This window comes from Antechinus flavipes, chromosome X (genome assembly GCF_016432865.1).
Source record: "Antechinus flavipes isolate AdamAnt ecotype Samford, QLD, Australia chromosome X, AdamAnt_v2, whole genome shotgun sequence".
In the NCBI taxonomy this organism is placed as follows: Eukaryota; Metazoa; Chordata; class Mammalia; order Dasyuromorphia; family Dasyuridae; genus Antechinus; species Antechinus flavipes.
The window spans coordinates 75,052,365-75,071,750 of NC_067404.1; the positions used below are offsets into that span (position 1 = coordinate 75,052,365).

General features: G+C 48.7%; 1 protein-coding gene across 2 annotated transcripts; it reads left to right on the forward strand.

Annotated features, from left to right (window-relative positions):
* The first annotated feature begins 823 nt into the window (after nt 1-823).
* On the forward strand, nt 824-18,888 carry TNMD (tenomodulin). Of its 2 annotated transcripts, none has more exons than XM_051967786.1 (7): nt 824-1,008; nt 1,206-1,340; nt 12,972-13,112; nt 13,290-13,391; nt 16,661-16,814; nt 17,596-17,779; nt 18,265-18,888. In XM_051967786.1, the coding sequence occupies exons 1-7, from the start codon at nt 955-957 to the stop codon at nt 18,524-18,526; spliced, it is 1,032 nt and encodes a 343-aa protein (XP_051823746.1). In that variant the 5' UTR covers nt 824-954; the 3' UTR covers nt 18,527-18,888. The 2 variants fall into 2 exon arrangements, with proteins under 2 accessions (XP_051823746.1, XP_051823747.1); XM_051967787.1 differs by having other exon boundaries at nt 17,596-17,762.
* Nucleotides 18,889-19,386: the final 498 nt, after the last annotated feature.

The window sequence follows — 19,386 nt, forward strand, 5'->3', positions numbered from 1 at the left end:
CCCCCTCCCTGTATGGCTGCTCCTGGTTCTGCCCTCTGGAGCCAAGTAGAACAAGACGAGTTCCACTTCCAGCTTTTAAGTCCTTGAAGACAGCTATCATGTGCCCCTGGAGCCCTCTATTCTGTAGACTAACCACCCCCAGTTCCTTCAACTAATCCTCATATGGCATCAACCCCAGGCCCTCTGCCATCCTTTTTGCCCTGCTCTGGATGCTCTCCGGCTATTGATATCCTTCTGCAAGATGGCATCCCAGCTGGAAGGTGGTGCTCTAGCTGATGTGTGACCAGGATGACTCACAGTGGGACCACCGTGTCCTGAATCCTAGAAGCTGGCCATCTCCTCGTGAACCCTGACGAGAACATGCTTTCGAAAACCTTGGTACCAAAGCAAGTAAGATGGAGAAGGAAGAAAAGTCAGGAGGGAGCTTTATTGTGACCACTCCACAGTATGTGGGGAAAAAAACCTCAAGGAAGGGCTACGAAGGAAAGGCAGAAGTGGGGGGGAAGGTGGTCAGGGAGAGAAGTGCAGAGAAGGCAGGACTGTTTCTGCCTTTCTTTGTTTAGGGGTACATAGCATTTCTTTCCACTGGTATTTTGAGTTCGTAGTAAAAAAAAAAATTATTTCAATGTGCCTAAGTTTGGTTCCTTTCCAATCTAATAACCCCCCCTCTCCCATCCTCCAAGCCAAGAGTTCTCATTATAACCTTTGGTCTTTGCCATTCTGGGCGGAATTCACTACGTGCATGTTCTGTGCATGCACGGCGGGACCTACGTAACAGGCTGCTGCAGCAGAGGCCCCCCTATGATACTTCAGCCTCTGGGAGGACAGATTTGAGTCATACAAATCCAGCTTCTCCTCTGGCATCTGGGATCCAGCTCAGCTGCAGCTCACTCCACCTCGCCAGTGGTCTTCCAGTCCTCTCAGAGCTCAGGCAAGAGAGCTTCGCTCTGAGAGATGGTGACGACCAAGAACTCTCCAGAAAGCTGCGACGACTGTCACTTTCTAGATGTGAGTCATTTTGCTTTTTCCCTTCTTTACCAGATTTTGTCCAGGGCAGCATGATGAGGAGAAACAACTCTGAAAGACTTCTGAGTGTTTTGACAGTGGTATTCTTTTTTTTTCTGTGTGTGTGTGTGTGTGTGTGTGTGTGCACGCGCGTGTGTGCATGTGTGTGTAAATGTGGTTTCTCTTTGCTTTTTATTTAGGGGGAGACACCCAAGTCCAAGAAGAAGCTCTGCAGGACATTAAAGATCGGGGGACTGATCTTCGGGATCGTGGCTCTTTCCCTCACTCTCATATTTTTGGGGGGCAAGCACTTCTGGAACCTCGAACCCCAAAAAGTAAGTAAATGCAGTGTGTTATCTAAGCGCTTTCTGCAAAGTCAAACGAAGCGGCCCATTTGCCTCGTACCGTGGCTTCTGCGATTTTTAAAAGTGCAGCTCGTTAGGTCATTCGCCTGTCTGTAGCCCAGTGATATGAAAGAAGCTGGACTGGGCTTTCTGTTCTTTTGAATTATGTCTCATGACTTCGCCAAGGTGGGGAGCGGCGGGGAAGGGAGTCTCTGTGTTTGACTTTATACCTGGGCTTGTGGCTGGAAGGAGTTAAGGCTCTTCATTGAAGGGAAGCTTATTGTGAGAAAAGCCTTTCCATCTTTCTTTCAATTATCTGGCTGGAAACTGGTGGAAAAGCAATTACCCTCCCACCGAAGGAGAAACACGCAGAAAGGGAGCGGCGAGGGATTTTCAGAGATTATGTTTCTACCTTAATGTATCTCCGTGTGAACGGGCTACAGGGAGGATTCCGCCAAGTACTGGGAGTAGCTGCGATCCCTAGCATCCCACTTGTGGTTTCTTTTTAATTAGCGGCTCTCCGGTCCCCACTAAGCACAGCTGCCTCAGTCCCGCTGAGATGGCGGGGACTCGAGGCAGATGCCAAAGGAGTTAAATCACAGGCCCTGAGCACCTTAGGCATCCGTCCGCTCCCTCGCTCGGGCCCGGTGCTCCCGGCGATTCGGCTGTGTGGTCTGGCTTTGATTAGTACGAGGTGACTGTGATGATCGCTCCTTAAGCCCCACAAAATGCTAAGTCACATTCTCCCACCCATAGAGACTCAGGACTCCTCTCCAAGAACTTCCATCTATTAAAGAATAAATCTCCTAAGTTTAAAGAGAATGGCAATTTCATGCTAGAATGTCCACAGGGTAATCGGGAGAGTCAGTGTGACCCAGAGGACGAGGGATGGACTTTGGAGTCAGGGAGACCCAGGCTAGCTTCTCAGCACCCCAGGCCTTAGACTACAAATCTGGGTGGCCGCAGGGAGTTTCCACGCTGGAAGCTCCCTACGCCGATGAAATCACAAGTCTTGCACCTTCACTCCCCCCTCCAAAAAAAAAAAAAAAGCCATAAATACACGTGCACACACACAGAACTCGGTATAGTACACAGACTGACGGCTCTGAAGCGGGAAAGACATGAGTTCAAGTCCTGACCTAACTAGCCCAGTGATAATGGCCAAAGCAGTTCGCTTCCCAACAGCCCCTCCCCCTGACAAATCTCTGAAACTCAAAGTTACGGGGAAGCCCGGGAAGGATTTTTCACTGCAGGAGTTCCCTTTGTCAATAAGATTCCAAGGCTGTCCTGCCCTCCCCCAAAAATGTATCCAACACACACCCCTTTGCTTAAATATTCTTTGAGCCACAGAAAGTTGACGACCATTTGGTCAAGTTTCAAGAATAAATCATTTGAAAGAATGGCTCAAGTCCCTCTTAATCAGGCCCTTCCTTTGTGAAATAGTGTTTGTGTTTGGGGGGGGGGGGTTATTCCATAACTCTGGAGGCTAAGCAAGGAACGAGGAAAAATGATGAGAAGAAAAGATGAAGGTTGGCAAGGAAAAAGTGGGGAACCCAGAAGATAGAGCAATGAAAGGAAGGGAGCAAGGAGGAAGGGAGCAAAAAGGAAGGGAAGGCTTGGGACAAAGGCTGGATTGGGGAGAAAATGAAAGAGAAGAGGGGCAGATAGGAACTGAGAGGGAAACTGAGGCAGGGGCTGCCCCATTCTCATCTTCGTGTCCCCAGTGGCTGGCACAAAGTAGGGCTTCACAAAGCTCTTTGTTGGGATTGGACTCGGTTCAAAAAATGTTTTCATTGAAAAAGAAGTGAAACGAATTGAAAAAGTTCCACTTAGGCTGAATTGGGAATCATTTGCCCAAACCTGGTCGTGATTTTTAAAATGAACGCCAAAGGCCGCCCGTGTGGCCCTCTGGCCACCAATGCCTCTCCCCTGCCCCTGCCATTTCTTTGCTGGGCAATCAATCCCGTCCATGTTTAAGCAGGAGGGTGAAGATGAAAGGAAAAACAAGGAGGGGTAGCCCCCTCTCCATCACAAAGCAGCTAGCCCTCTTACCCCATCCCAATGGATCCCTGCCCAATGCCCAGAGCGGGACCGGCAGGTGAGGCGGGACAGCATGTGGCAAACACAGCTGCCTGTTCTTTGGAAAGCCTCCCTTAATTCCCCAGGTGACACAGAGTACCTCAGACTGGCCAGGGGAGTCATCAGCTGGGGTGGGGGAGCCCCACACTGGATCATCTCCCCGACAGGGCAATTCCACATAATTCCGAGGAAAGCTACCCTTTTTGTTCCCATCCCTCACCCCCAAGGGTGCTGAACTGAGCTTGGGGGTGGGGAGGGAAGGGTGGGGCAGGGGAAACGTGGCATTTCTGACTCTAGGATCATGGGATATGCACCCCTGCAGGGGGCTTTCTCATTTTATCACAGCAGCACAGCTAGCGGGTGCTGTTCTAAAGGAATTTGTGGCCTTTTAAATACTTACTGAGTTATTTGCCACAATGAGGTTCTCTAAGACTTTTAGTTTCATGACTGTATGGGGGTGGCTCCCGCCTTCCCCTGGTCCCAACTCCACTTACAACCCCTGAAAGACCCAATGCCCAATAGCTGACAAATTCCAGCTGTGTTCCCAGATGTTCTCCACGATCCATTCTGTTGCTACTATCGCTCAAGAAGGCCACTTTTTGTTAATGACGATCGTGGCCGAAAGTAGAAGTGGGGAAGGGGGCAGGAAATCTGGACTACCAACAATTCATCCATCTGCTCACGGGAGCAAAGCCTGGTACAGTGTGCCATGCTGCAGAAGGCCCAAAGGGCATCACTGAGACCTGCCTGCTCCTTTAATGAGACCCATCAGTCAGCCCAAACTCCTTCCTGTCCCCTGCTGCTTTCTAGAATTCTTTCTCAGAGCGTCTGTCCTTGTTTCAGAGAGCAAGGCGCGATCACAAGCCTTGGCAAATCAAAGAGAGGTCAGCTCGTGTCAGGCCCCAATGTGTCAGTCTTATACAAGTGCAACAAAAGTAGAGAGGTGATTAAAAATCCAGTTCCAAGGATGTTCGGTCCCAGGGATGTGGCTCTGTGTAAAAGGATGCTCAGAGCTCACCTGGTAACGAATGAAAGGGACACCGAATCCTCCTCCCACCAGTGCCTTGTGCCTCCACGACTAGGGCTTGTGGTGCTCGTTCGCCATCTTTATTTCTCCCTTTTCTGAGGTGGGCTGGACTTAGCGATTAGATGAATCATGACCTGTCTGTCCCACATCACAAGATGTGTCCCTAGGGAATGTTGAGGGAACCCCAAGAGAGCCAGAAGCTCATTCATGGAGCCCAACTCTGCAGAAGCAGCCAATGAAATCGGATTGCTGGAGTCCATCCCATTCCATCCCCTTGCTAAGCAGTGATCTTCCCTCTAAATATCGCTCAGGCAGCATCAACGCTAGAGGCTAGATGAGGAAGGAGGAGACCCTGACAGGTGGAACCGCAAGCATGGGGACGGGGTCGGGGGAGGAGTGCCAAGGGATGGCATGACAGTTTCCCACTAAGTACAACAGCTATACGCATGTTGGAGCTTGAAGAGCCAGGCACACAGACGACTGCTTCGGTCCCCAATGCCTAAGGTCCCCTTGAGCCTTCCTTTCACACTGCCCTCACGGAGGTTTTTCCAGAGTTTACTCAGTATCTGGATGGAAGATCTCTCAGATCAGATTCTGAGGATTTCAGGAGGAAAAGGAGGTGGGGCTGAGGAGAGGGGTACAGGTAGCACGGCCAAATGAAGGAGAAAGTGCCCTGCAAATGCACGGCTGGTGGAAAATCCCCGCTCTGAGGGCAAAGCCAAGTTCTCCTGGCTGCCTTTAGAGCCTGTGGGGCTGTCAGCTAAAGAAAGCTGATGGTGCTGGGCCACTTACTGACAAAGAAGACGTTTCTGTTGTCCTAGGGCTGCCTCCCAGGATTAGTGTCTACTCCCGCCCCCCCAACACACTCACACACACACACATACATACATACACACACACACACACACACTCACTCTCTCTCTCTCTCTCTCTCTCTCTCACACACACACACACACACATTCACACACACTCACACACACACTTACACACTCACATACACACACATTCACACACACACTCACACTCATGCATTCACACATTCACACACACACACACTCATGCACTCACACATTCACACACTCACATACACATTCACACACACACACACTTACACACTCACTCTCTCTCTCTCACACACACACACTCACACTCATGCACTCACACATTCACACACTCACACACACATTCACACACACACACTTACACACTCACTCTCTCTCTCTCTCACACACACACACACACACACACACTCCATCTTATTTTGTTTTCATACATCTGTTTAAAATAAGCTGTATTTATTTAAAATCCCACATCTGGTGTTGACATTTTCATTCCAATAAGTCCTCTTCCTCCTAGCTGTTCCCCCCATCCCCCACCACCTCCCACCTTGTATGGACAAAAGATTCAGATTTCATCTCCTAAAGGGAGTGCAAGGCCCACTTGAATCTCTTCCTTTTGACATTTTAAAACAGAGGGAGGGAGGGAGGGAGAGAGAGAGAGAGAAACTCCAAGCAAAGTTCAAGGAGATGGAGGGAAGTGAACCCAGGGGAATCCAGCTTGATCAGGCCTTGCTGATCCCTACCACCTCTCAAGCACAGCAACCAGCCCCTCAAGTCCAGTGTTTGGCTTTGGGCCTTTCAGGGCTGGCTGTACCTGATGGAGCCCAGATCCAAGGTTGTCTGCAGCTGCTGAGGGTCTTGGAAGACCCTCTCTGAAACTTCCTCAGTTTGTTCTGGTGCTCCTTGGCCAATGAATATTGAGCATTTTACCCACCTGGAAGGAAGGAAAGGAGAAGAGAGCAGAGGAGCTCTCAAGGACTAGACAGAATAAACGAGAATAGGCTTTTCTGTGATGAGCACACACGCGTGTGTGTGCGTGTGTGTGTGTGTGTGTGTGTGTGTGTGTGTGAATTCTGTTCAGGTCAATCAGGATGGCTGAAAGGCTTAGAGCTGAAGGCCTGAGGAGGCTTCCCTAGATTCCATGAAGCAGAAGTTGAGGATGGGGGTAGGCACCCCTTCAGAATACCTGATGGACTAAAAAGCTGGCAGCCACTAATCCTTGGGACAGCAGACCACAAATTTCTCGAGGCAACTTTTCAGTTCCTCTTCCACACTTAGGAAGCAAGTGCCATTCTTCCACAGCTCCCCCAGTTCATGGCTGAGATTTCTAGGATAAGGGCAGTCTGAGGAATCACCGGAGCCCCTAAGATCCCTGAAAGCTATGAGAGAACACAAGGAACAACAGGAGGAGGATCTGGGACCGCTAAGAAGGAGGGCAGGGTGAGTCAACAATTTGGTGCTTCAGTGTGCCAAAATGGACAGGGTACCATCAAGAATCTTTTGGCAGCTAGAAACAATTGAACTTAGCAGCTCGTGAACGACACTATTTCATTAAAATAGGAAGCTATTGGATCCCCAAGCGAGCTCTCCCCCCAGTGCAGCTGCCTTCCCCAGCCCTCCCCTGTGCCCACGAGCATTCCATGTGTCACTTGCACTGGCTTTGAATCCCACTCTATCACTGACTCTCAGTGGGACCACGGACAAACCTCCTTTCCCCTCTCCAAAATATCAGTTTCTTCCTTTGTCTGGAAGAGGAGAGGGTTGGGTGAGCTTATCTTGAAGGTCGCTTGCATCTTTAACATTCTAGAAAGCAAAGATTCTAAGGTACAAAGTTGGGCCCTTGGAGCATGAGGATGATTGTGCTACCCACCAGTGAGTTGTAGCTGTCTCTTCACCCATGGTCCAGTGCTTCCAGAAGACTCTCACTTGCCTAGTGTGGGTGTGATTTGTCTGTGCTTCATCTGGCTCAGCCAGAGATCTCTCTTCTTCACTCTTCTCCGGGGCTCGGAAGAAATAGAGATTTCCTCCCCCCGCTCCCATTGGGTCCTGCTTCCCTCCCTATTGCCCCAGCAGCTGGGTAGATGAAATCACTTTCTGGAGAAGCATTCGCATTCAGGTCCTTAGTTGGAGGAATGGGCTTCACATTCTCTCGCTGCCACGTCGACCTCATCAGTTCAGGTAGAGTTCCAAGACTCAAATTCACACTTGGATAGCGACTCCCACTGGAGTAGCTACTCATGGGCAATTCACACCAATTAAGCAGAAAGCGAGCGTCACAACGCCGCAGACATAGATGGGTCTGTTGGCCGGTTCCTCCTAAGGGAGCATTTGCCTCTCAACTTCTATGACGCCAATGACAAAGCAGCGAGCTTTCAAAGTGAACTGCCCATGAGCGCCTGGCAGTGGAATTGGGCCCGCAAGGGAGAGCAGCTGAGGCTTTGGAGGCGTTGCTTTGGATGCCTTATCAGGCTCGGCAAAATGGTCGCTTCCAATCATGTCGTGCTAGCCCACATGATTACATTTTGAGGTCCTGATGGACTAGCAGAACCCTTGGCTGCCACAACTCACTGGCCTGAAATCATTTTCGGGTCATCTCCCCAGGCACCAAGCTGGGGTCCCCTAATCAAATAACGCCAACCCTGTCCCTAGCCCACTCCGATCCTAAGAGAGGGCACTATCAACCACTCGGCCAACCAATGGTCTGACAGCAGCAAAGAACTAGAAGGGAAACATGGCTGACCCAAAAGACAAAGAAAAAGGTGGGGGGGAGGGAAGAGGGGAAACTTCTCAAGCTCTGAATTTGCAGATGTGAAGAGTAGCTCCTGAGACCAATCTTGTTGAAAAGGAGGAATGTCTACACTACTCAGGCCAGATCTTTTTCCCGTACTTTGAAAGGGGTAATTGAAGATCCAGGAGACCAGGCTCCTCTAGGGAAAAAAGTCTCCTTTCACAGGTGACTCCATACCCAGAGGCTACTTTGTAGCCACTGGGTCCCAAGGTGGACTGTGCCCCTTCAAATGCCCCTACTCCCCACCGATTAGCACCTGCCAGCCAACCATTCTGAACACCAATCTCGGCTTCAGGAACTGGAGCCCGTGAGGAAATACTGAAGGACGAGAGCTGGGGAAAAGAGCAGCTAGATTAATCACAGATTTCAACCAAGAGAAAACAGCTCAAACGCCCCAGACCAAATGTCTTCAGCCTCTTTCTGAACAGACTAAAGCTACTCACCCCTAAACAGACTTATCATACCAAGGTCCGCAGCAAGGGTACCCCTTCAGAGAAGCTTTCTTTTCAAATCTCAGAGACTATGGCAAACAAAGGAGACAGAAAAAAAAAATGAAAACCCATGAAAAATGGATGATGAGGCTCATTTGCAGCCGGAGTAGAAGGATTAAAATAGATTGGGGAAGGAATTTCTGGGCAGGAGAAAAAGGAATGTGTCTGCATCCTCACCATGATGAGTTTGTTTTTTTTCAACGTGGTCTTCGCAGACGCTGCGATTCCCGTGACCTACCTGCTGGATTATCTCGTTGCTCTCGGACTGCAGGTCCCACTGCCCTTAATTGGCTTGCCGGCCCCTGATCAGCTGGAGCAAAGTAGGAAGGGGGGCCGAAAGCAAAAGGGGCGGGGGTGGGGGATGGCAAAAATACCCCCCCACCTTCGTAATTTTGCCACCAGCTGCTCCCGGGTCGGGGGTCAAAGTTAAATGTCCACTCTTCTCTACATCGGCACGGGTGCTTGATTCTTCTTTAGTTTAATATCGGGCAGGGCAAAGCTAATCCGGTTCCTGTTCTTCAGAAATCCCCTATCTGGACCAGTTAGCATAGCAGACTTAGGCTGGATGCCAATGAGGCCAAGGTCACAAGCTGGGTCCTTAGACAAGCCAGCCCGGAGAATTTGCAGATGTACCCGTCTGCAACTGACCTTTGCAGAGGCTACCGAATGAGATCTATAAGCACTCTGAAAAGTCTAGTAACCCAACTGTCCACACAGGGAAAGCCAAGTGGGCAAAGAATACCTATTCTCCAGACTATGAAATGCAGGAGGCGGGAGAGTGCATAAAGCGGGCTGTCAGTGTATCGATCTTGGAGAGACATCTCAGATGAATGATAAGCCAGGCCCAGAAAGGAACAAAGAAGGAGAGTAGGCTGGCCGGCCTTGGAGAGAGTACATGGGGCTTATGACGACCCCGAGCCTCTATCTGAAACAAAGGCTCCTCTCTTTAACAGCCAAAGTCTTCCAATGATTCCCCCGAGGTACCACAGTGAATTAAAATTCCTGGTCGCCCAAAAGGTGATGGGGAAGATATATAGTGAGCATAAGTGGGCTGAGTGATAGTAACAATCATGAGTGACAGGCACAAAATGGCATTAAGACACAGCAAAGAGGTGCACACTGGGAAAAGGATGCATCCGATCGTGTACCAATAATGGTCAGACAGCACCAATAAACTCATAATATGCAAAGACCTAACAGAAGGTCCCCCACGCTAGAGGGACTCCCTGTGAACCTTTAGGAGTACATGGGCGAGGGGCCCACAAGATGAGAAGGTGTGGGAGGCTCGCAAACTGTGCGTTTTGAGCGAGTTCCCCACTGGGATGAGATGACAGATCCCCAGAAGCATGTGAGCCTCAGACCGTTCTGCAGGCACAGACGGTGCTCCCCCAAATCTGGCCAGACATTTCCTAAACGTGTGTGTTCTGTGGGAAACCAGACAAGGGACAGAGCCCCTCGCAGCCACCCTCAAACATTTCAAAGCCCTGGAGGACGGCAGATCGGGGGTGCCGTCCCGGTCCTTCGGCCTCAAAAGGGCTCCCTCTGCCAGCTACCTAGCTGGCTAAAGGTCCTTCACGTTCAAGGACTGGAGTAGTATGGAAAATCAGCTAGTTCTGAAACAACTGGATCCCCAAGTAATTAAAGCTATACCAATTCAAGTTCGAAGGGACTTTCAAAGCCCCAGCCTCTCTTTTTGCAGAGGAGAAAGCTAAAGCCGAGAAAAACATAGTGGCTTTCCCAGTCTAACACAGGTAGACAGTAAGAAGCAGAGATGGGATCCAAACCCAAGTCCTGAGACTTTAAATCAACCAGGCAGTTTAGTGGATGCGGTTCTGGACTTGGCACGAAGAAGACCCGGTTCAGTGCCTGTCTCAGACACTTACTAGCTGTGTGTCCTGCAGGACTTCATCCTTCTCAGCCTCAGTTTCCCCATCTGTCAAGTTAGAGGACTGAATCCCAAGGCCTCTCAGATCTCTTTTGGCTCTAAATCTATGATCCTACAAAACCCGGAGTTCTTTCTACAGCACTCCTCTGCTTCCCATCATTACCAACCCTATCGCAGAGTCAGCAACTCCCACCACAGAGACAGAGTGATGGAGGGAGACAGTCACAAAGGTAGCTCCAAGAAAGAATATTCCCAGAGAAAGTTTGAAAATCATTGCGATCTGCTGAGCTTAGCACCGTTGCCACTTTCCAATAATATTTATCTGCAAGGTGTCCAAGCAGGGTGCATTGCCAAACATGCCGGAAAACTCATTCTCCAGGAGAACGAAATTCGAAACGTCTCCAGTCCAATTTCAGAGTCTTCCTCCAATGATTGAAAACGCAGCCTGTACTTTCCTGGGGCCCAGGTAGGCAGCACTCCAACATCCATCCCCTGGTCTCTAACCTCATTTTTCCATGCACCGATCCATCAACAGCAGTGCTGATAAAACACCAGTACGAGCAGTGGCGGGGAAGTTTTTCTCGGGGACCGAGAGTATTTCGAACACAAATTCCGCCCTGTTGGGAGACCTGACAAGGCTGAATCTGAGCCGGCTGCATCTCCTACCTCCTCTCCCCCAGGCCCCTAGAGGTCCAGCTGACAGAGAGCTCGATTTGTTACTCCGGCTAGAGGTTTCTCTTTTCTCAAGCTGGCTACGGAGCTGAAACCAAGGACATATTTATATCCAGGAGCAAATACCAAGCTTAATGGAATCTGCGACCTGTCACCAACCAGCTCAGGCTTCCTTAGTTAACTCCACGCCTGCCATAGATCTCAGGGTGCCTTGTCTCTTCCCTTTCTGCCTCCCCATTGACCTTGCCCATTTGTTATTAAAAAAAAAAAAAAAACTTCTGGAGACCAGTCTCACTCTCCCCCCCACACTGAAGAAGTAGGAGTCCTTCCACAAATGTCTGTGGAGGCACCTACCGTGTGCATGGGAAGGCCCCCGCTAACCGTTAGGGGAAATTTAGAGGGAAGGGGAAAGAAAGCTGTTTCAGACCCGGTCTCTTGTTTTTCAACTCTGTCAGGTTTTTTTTTTTTTTGAGTTCCAAATAATTCTTGTTACGGCAAACTCTTCCAACTTCTTCCTCTGCTTGAGCTGAGGACAAACTGACCAGGTTAAACTAATACTATAATACAGACATCTGCAGACACCCAGAATGAAAGCCAGATCTGGCTGTCACTGAGGAAGATGCCATCCCTCCCTCCCGAGGGCATGCTTTTGCAGGCTCTCAGCTTATCGAGCTGCTGAAGCCTCACGGTCCCAGGGCTTAGAATAGCGTGGGTAAAATGGGCTTCGAGGTGTGGAGTCAGGGTGTATTAATATCCCTTAACTGATTTGTTCTCTGGGATTGCTCATTCCAGTCCTTGGGACTGGAGAGGTTTAGGTGTTTCCCTACTGAAATACTCCAAGACGTAGGAGTAAACTTTAAAGCAAATAGGTAGTAGAATGCTCGGCGCTGTTCGGCGCTGTCTGGGCTCAGGAGAGATTACACAGTGTGGCAGAAGCATGGGATTTGGAGTGGGGGGACCCACCTATTCCGTGTGAGACATTAGAGAAGACCCTTTCCCACTCAAGAGCTAATTTTCCTAAACCGTAAAAAGAGGGCGGCAGATCAGATGGCCTCTCAAGTTCCATGATCCGTGATCCGTGAATGCGAGGGACTTGAGGGGGCTCCCGGGAAAAGAACCAAAGTAAGGAAAATAGAGCCCAGAAAAGAATTAGGATTATGTGGCCAGACGAAAAGGAAACTTAACAATCAAAGGTTTTCGGGGATTTGAATATACAAACGGGGTACCATGTACTCTCCTTTCTCCCTGCTGGAGCCAAATGAGGGACATAAACTTAGTCTGCAACAACCGGGAAATTCACTTAGCTTGAAGGGACTCTTTTCGGGGACCAAAAGCTTCAAGACAATGAAATGAGTTATTAAGGGATGCTGAAATCTCCTTCTGCTGCCGGAGAGTCTTAATGGTCTGCAGCTCCCCCTTCAGAAAGCTTAAGGTGATACCTTCCCGGAGAGGGAGATTAACAAAATGAACTTTAGGGGTCCCCCAATCAAGAGAATGATAAATATCCCCTGCACTTAACACAAGGGGACAACATTTTACAACCTCGTCGGCGTATTTCAAGGTGGTTTAATATTTAGTCGAGGTCTACAAACGGAGCTGCCAGAACTCAGCTGGCAATTTCTCAGTGGCAAGCCCCGGAGGCCTCGCTTCTAGAGTGCCTCCTATTCGGCTTTATGATCTCAAAGTCCCTCTCCCGGCTTCAGAGTCACAGAATTAGCAGTGGCGAGCTATTGAGATAGCTCATCGTCACCTGGGCCTTGGAAGAAAAGGTAAACGTGCCTTAGATGATACCAAATTAAATCTCAGCATCTCTAAGCTGCTTTTCCTCTTTGTTCCCCCAGATCTATGATGTAGAGCACACATTCTTCAGCAACGGGGAGAAGAAGAAGATCTTGATGGAAATTGACCCTATCACTAAAACTGAGATATTCCGAAGTGGAAATGGCAGTGACGAGACATTGGAAATCCATGACTTTAAAAATGTAAGTTGAGTGTATCCCCCCCGAGTTTGTGTCTCAGAAATCAGAGGGTTTGAATTGAAGTAGCGGAGCCTTTCATGCTCCCATTTGATTTTTAAGGCACAACTATTCTAGCGAGAAGAAGGTCCCTTTGGTTGCCAAGTTCTGCCATTTCAGGGACTATGGTTTTGCCTCTTTTAGGGCTACACGGGTATCTTCTTTGCTGAACTCCAAAAATGTTTCCTGAAAACCCAGATCAAAGTAATTCCTGATTTCGACGAAACTGAGATGGAAGACGCTGAGGTAGGTGTACCACTGTGCTTCGCGTTCCCGTGAGTACCTAAGCTTTGAGCACTATGTTCCAGATCTTGCCACATGCTGCCATTCATATCTAGATAGCCCGACTATTTCAGCTAAGCAACTAGGAAGAAAGGAACATGGCACTGCTGATGCTCACTGATGAGCTCCAAGAACTATCACTCTCCTCTCTCTCCATTGACCGGGAGAGCAAGCCTGCCATTACCCAGTGTGGTACAGCAAATGGCCCCAATTTGGGAATCAGAGGGATTCAATTTGAATCGCCATTCATTTCTCTATTATGCACGTGATCACGTGAGAGATACTTAACTTCTCTGAGACTCAGTTTCCTCTTCTGTAAAGTGAGGGGCTCGGACTAAACGTCCGTAATTCTCTCTCTATCACTTCCTGAGGTCTCGATAATAACACAATAAATCAGGCATCTCTCTGAAGCATCTAAATGCTCACAGAGAAAATTTCACAATCGGCTCCCCCTTCGGAGGTAGCTTGAGTTGGCTCCAACGTACTCTTGCTTGATGGTCCCTTTTGACACAGGCTCCAGGATCCAATGATCCCAGCTGGTCTGGGAAAACTAATGTGGCCCAAAACTCCATCATGTTTTTGTGCAACCAAACTAGTGATGACCCCCTCTTCCTGAGACTGGCAAAGGAAACCCTCACAATCGGTCCATCCCTAGGTCCATAACAAAAGTCTTTCAAGTAGGCCTTGCCCAATCTGGTGCTCTGCTGAGAGAGCCCAGGATTTCCCCTATGCCATCATGAGTTGTCAAAAGAGGCCTTTAACAAAGGAAATAAGGGACAACTTCAAGAAAAACTGAGCTGGCCCCTCCCAAAACCAGGTCATAGAAAAGTTCACATGGTCAAGGGCAACGTTTCACTCGCCAGTGCCAATCTCTTGCCAAATAGCATCACTCTGACCTTTATTTTATGCTCTCCATTCATCTGCATTCTCCTTTCCATGGAATTTCTGACATCAGAGTCAGTCCTACCTGGGCCTCATTGGAGAAGAAAACGTCAAGACAAAGGAAAGGGAAATCAGCTCTGAGGTGATGAGAACGGGAGCAGTTCGGCTCGCAAAAGGCCGTCTGTTCCTTCCGGCTGCTTTGCTCGCACACCTGGGCCGGCAGAAATCAACAGCCTGTGATTGCAAAAACTGGCAGGCCATGTAAATGGGCACAGGGTCACCCTCTCTCTACTGCCGCCCTCCAACGCTGCCTTTCGTTCCTCTCCTTCCCCAGCAGCATAGTCTTTTTCCAGACTGTTTCTCCTCACCTCCTGTTTGACCCAAGACCTCCCAAGGGCCCCCTTGGCCCCACGGGTCATGCTGGTAGCACACTCTGAGCTAACGGTGACTGACCCCTGTTATTAGAGGGCTTACAAAAAGCAGTTACAGAGAGACAAAAGATGCCATTATGACCTCAAGGTCTGTGGCCAGAACATTTTGGGAATATTTTTAAAGCCCCAAATCAGTGCAATCAAGAAAAGGGGAGATAATTATGAAAGGAGGGACAACTATAGCCCAAAGCAGGACAAGGAGACAGCTAGATAAGCAGAGATGCTCGTCCTCATGTGCCAGCATTAGCAGAAGAAAATGGGCATGGTCATTTTGGAAGGGCTAGACAGACAGCCTCTAGAGCTTTCGATTAATCCAGAAGCATTTTCAGGATTTATTCATGCATCCACTGAATGCATGGGCCCATGTATTCTCACGCTGATTCATTCTGCAGCTCATTTCTGTCAAATATTTATATGGAACCATATGGAACCATATGGAACCATGGGGTCTCGTGGGTTCGGTGGATTCATGGTATGGACATTCCTTTCCCCAATGCAGATCTGGGCCTTGTCTGCAACTGCTAGTCTTAAAAAGGTAGCTGTGTGGGCACTGAGAGATCAAAGGGTTCCTCAAGCTTACACAGCCAGTGGGTGGCAGAGGGGGAAGACATGCACTCAGGTCCACCTGCCTCTGGGCCAACCCTCTATCTCCTAAGCACATTGTCTCTCCAGATTTCCTATCTGCAAGAAACTGATCCCGCACCCATATTTGTGGGCATAGACAGGTTCCAACTTATTTTGCTGGTAAATCGATGAGTCAAAAGGCCACAAACCCTCTTAATGTGATACTGCCCGCACAGATCCTGCAAGTGAAATGTACTAAGTATTAATGGGGAAACAGGCCTGGGTCTTGCTCATGACTATTCAGAGGAACAACTTCATCTTGTGTAGGCAGCTCCTTTCATGGCATCCCAAGGTCCTTCTAGACTTTGAAGCTTGAGACAGCACAGTGTTTAGTATTATAAATTACTTGAAAAATATACAAAGGCATTCCAAAGAGAATAAATGAGAGCGCTGAAATCATAAAGCTTAGAGAGGAGAAAGAAGGAAATTGAGAGATCTCATCATTGGGATGGAGAGGATTAGGCAAGGAGATAAGTCATGGAGGCCGGAATACAGGAATAATGGCCTCACAGAGCCCAAGAAATAGCGATGGCGATCAGCAATGTTTCCACCTGGTCCAGTGTGCCTAGGGCTCTGGCTGTAAGAAGACTGTTTTGAGATTATACTTACAAATAATCATGGCCTCCATGATCTGCACTCAAGTAAGAACAGAGGCACCCCACCCGTCAGGTGGTGACAGTGACCCACAACATGGGGAAGCCAACACTCACCCGGGAGCCACGCTGTATGCGGAGTGAGCATGGTCCCAACAATGGACTAAGGACAGGGGACAGACTGGTCATGGGACTTTTAAAAGGCGGCAAAGGATGTACACCCAAGGTAAGAAACAAAGGCATCCAAAAGCCTGTTCTTGGGTTTGATGTGGTATAAGAACCTCTCAGGACCTATCTCAGGTTCCTTCCACTTCTAAATCAGTATGCCTACCATCTTGCTTCCTTGGACCAAACTTCAACATCCTTGAACTCTTGCATCCTCCCTAAGAAGAATGCAGAGGAGGCTAGTCTTGGAGGCAGGAAGTCATGAGTTCAAACCTGCCTTGGACACTAGCTATGTGACCCTCATTCAATTTGAATTTTCTCATTTGTAAAAAAGGAATAGTAACAGGACCAATCGCAGCAGGTACAAGTATGATAATCCACATGAAGTACTTTGCAAACTTTCCTAGTTATTATTATGATCAGCTCAGCCCAGACGTTGTGTGTACATCTAAGGTTGCCTGCAAGGTTATTGGGCTTAGGTTTCTCTTCCCCCGACCCTGCCAGCCTTTCACTCATCCTAATTCCCTTCCTCTTCCAGAATGATGAAATCACAACAACCTACTTTGAGCAGTCTATGGTTTGGATTCCGGGAGAAAAGCCTATCGAAAACAAAGACTTCCTGAAAGGCTCCAAAATCTTTGAAGTCTGCCAGAATGTGAGCATCCACTGGATCCACCCCACCTTACTCACAGGTACGGAGTTGTTCTCCCTCCAAAGACAATGCCGGGCTAACGATCTCGGGATCTCCTAGACTATTCAGCACACAGTAAGTGTGCCAGCAAGGAGGGGACTTGCACGGCCGAGCTCAAAATCAGACAGATTTATGCTGGGCTCTTAAATGTACCAGTGAGGGTAACACCACCCTCACATGGCCAGTGATAGCAAAGAGGCCATCTGGCTTTCATTACACATCTGTAGTCATTCCACCCGACATACCAGTTCACTCCTCTAAACCCATTTAGATCAGCCCAAATATGTGTGTCCACTATGAGGCATGAGCCCATGGCAGTCTCCCTGGAAGACGGGACCCCTGCTGCACATCTGCTCCTCCAGCAGCAGAGTGGAGAGTGTGCCAACGAGCTAGCTCAGCAAAGTCAAGGGCCCTAGGCACATAGTTGGTAAACTATGGTCAGCCCAGGTGTACAGAGACCTCGGTGGCCCCATTTCTAGACATCCCAAAATAAAGCTCTACTAGGAATGTTTTCTCTTAGGGCAAAAATAGTGTGGGGAAGAATATTTGCTAGTGACTCTATAGCTAAGAACATCTGTGCTTGGGTAGCTGGTAGATTACTAGCTTTGAAAATATCCTTTTTTTTAGTACTTCAGCTAAAGGAAGGGAGTGATTTACCCCTACCAAAGCTATCAGGGAAAAATTCTCCCAGCAGAAATCCCTCCACTGCCGAGGCCCCATCGAGCCCACGCGGAGACGTGGGGAATATGACTTTGGCCCGGTACTAACATTTGTCGCCTCAGCTTCTGAATTTCAGGACTTTGAGGGAGGAAATGAAAATGTCCACTTTCTCACAAACCGAAAAAGTGGAATCGACCTCAACGAACAGTGGATGGACCCAGAAGTGAAACCTGGGAAGAAACGCCAGAGCCGACAGCTAGCTGAAGAGGATCTCCCAGTGAACGACTATGTAAATTTGGGGGTTAGGTAACGACCAGCTCTTTCATGATGTGCTCAGACCTTAGATCAGGAGTTTCTAAAATGGTTCCAACGGCCCATAGGCTTTACCCCATATTTCCCAAAGTTTGCCCACCGCAGTTTGATGGGTGGTTCTGGACTACTTGGCAGTTTGGGGTAACCTATTTCTAGACCTACCCCACTAAACCTGCCATTAGAAAGAAAGAAAGAGGGATCACATCCAACTGGGAGGGAACCTCCAAAAGCATTCCTAATTTTAATATCATTTTCAGTCACATTCGTTAGAATGGGAATAACGGCAAAACAGGTGGTTTTATAAACTTGGATGGTACCATAGGGGCAGGGAAAATAATTTTATCATAATTTTGTAGAATATCACTGACTCAAAGGGCAATGGGTCTTCCCTCAAGCAACCTGTAGCTCTCTCATTTTGAGTGGGACTTCTGTACAGTTGGCCTAACCTCTTCAAGTCAACTTCTCTATTTTTCTTACAGACCGAAAATGGAGTCGAATTTGACCCCATGCTGGATGAAAGAGGTTATTGTTGTATTTACTGTCGTCGGGGTAACCGCTATTGTCGCCGGGTGTGTGAGCCTCTACTGGGCTTCTACCCCTACCCGTACTGCTACCAAGGAGGGAGGGTCATCTGTCGGGTTATCATGCCTTGTAACTGGTGGGTGGCGCGCATGTTGGGGCGGGTCTAGTGCCAAACTTCGGCACCACGCAAGTAAGCCAATCCACAATATCCACGTGTAAGCCGGCGGATATGTGTCTATGGAACGCTTGGCTACTTGCTCTCTATGGTTATCACATAGTTACCTTCTTCTTACTCTCATATAAATGCATGCATCACCAACGGCCTGATTCTTGCCAAACACTCTTTATGCATCGGGGCAGAAAATCCTCCTTGACCACCTTCTCACCCCCAAATGGGGCAGATCTGTCTTAACACGGACGAGTTCAGCGGGACATCTACAAGATACGGTGGAGTCTACAACCAGCTGGGGAAAGGAGGGATGGCAGGCGGGATTCCCAAATATTGCCTTTTATGATGCTGTATAGAGAATGTGGAAATGAAAGGCTGATAATAAAATATCTCTGTAGCTGACTCATAAAAACTTTTCTTCTTCTTTCTATTCCATTATCCAAAAGACAGACCCTAGACTTACCTGAGCCATCTAATAAAGCCCAGGTCCACCAGTGAGAGGCTCAACAACTTTCCACTAACAGATTACCACTGCTCAGACTCAGCCAAAGAGAAAGCGAGACCAGCAGATAGAGGGGAAGTGTGATCCCCTTCCTGTAAGCGTGCACTTTCCTGCTCTGGGCCAGATTTTGTCCCTTCTTAACCCTCAGGTCTGACCTTTACTTAGATGAGCATCTACTTAGGGACTGTTCTGAGGCTGCTGTCTGGGGAACTGGGATTTACCAGTATCATTTGGTCTCAATGTGGGGACTTTTATAAGTTCTGAAGGGGAGTAGGGAAAGAGAGTGTCTTCCCCAAATTTCATAGGACTAGCATTCTTCTTTCTCTTCCGAAGGGGAGCCAAGTTTCTGCTCAACTGATACTTTGGCTAAGAAAGCCATGAACAGTTTGCCTCCGTGGCCCCTTCTGG

Coding starts and splice junctions, on each gene's coding strand:
- TNMD (XM_051967786.1), top strand. CDS start 955: ATGGTGACGACCAAGAACTCTCCAGAAAGCTGCGACGACTGTCACTTT. Junction 1,009..1,205: donor ACGACTGTCACTTTCTAGAT/GTGAGTCATTTT, acceptor CTTTTTATTTAG/GGGGAGACACCCAAGTCCAA. Junction 1,341..12,971: donor GGAACCTCGAACCCCAAAAA/GTAAGTAAATGC, acceptor TTGTTCCCCCAG/ATCTATGATGTAGAGCACAC.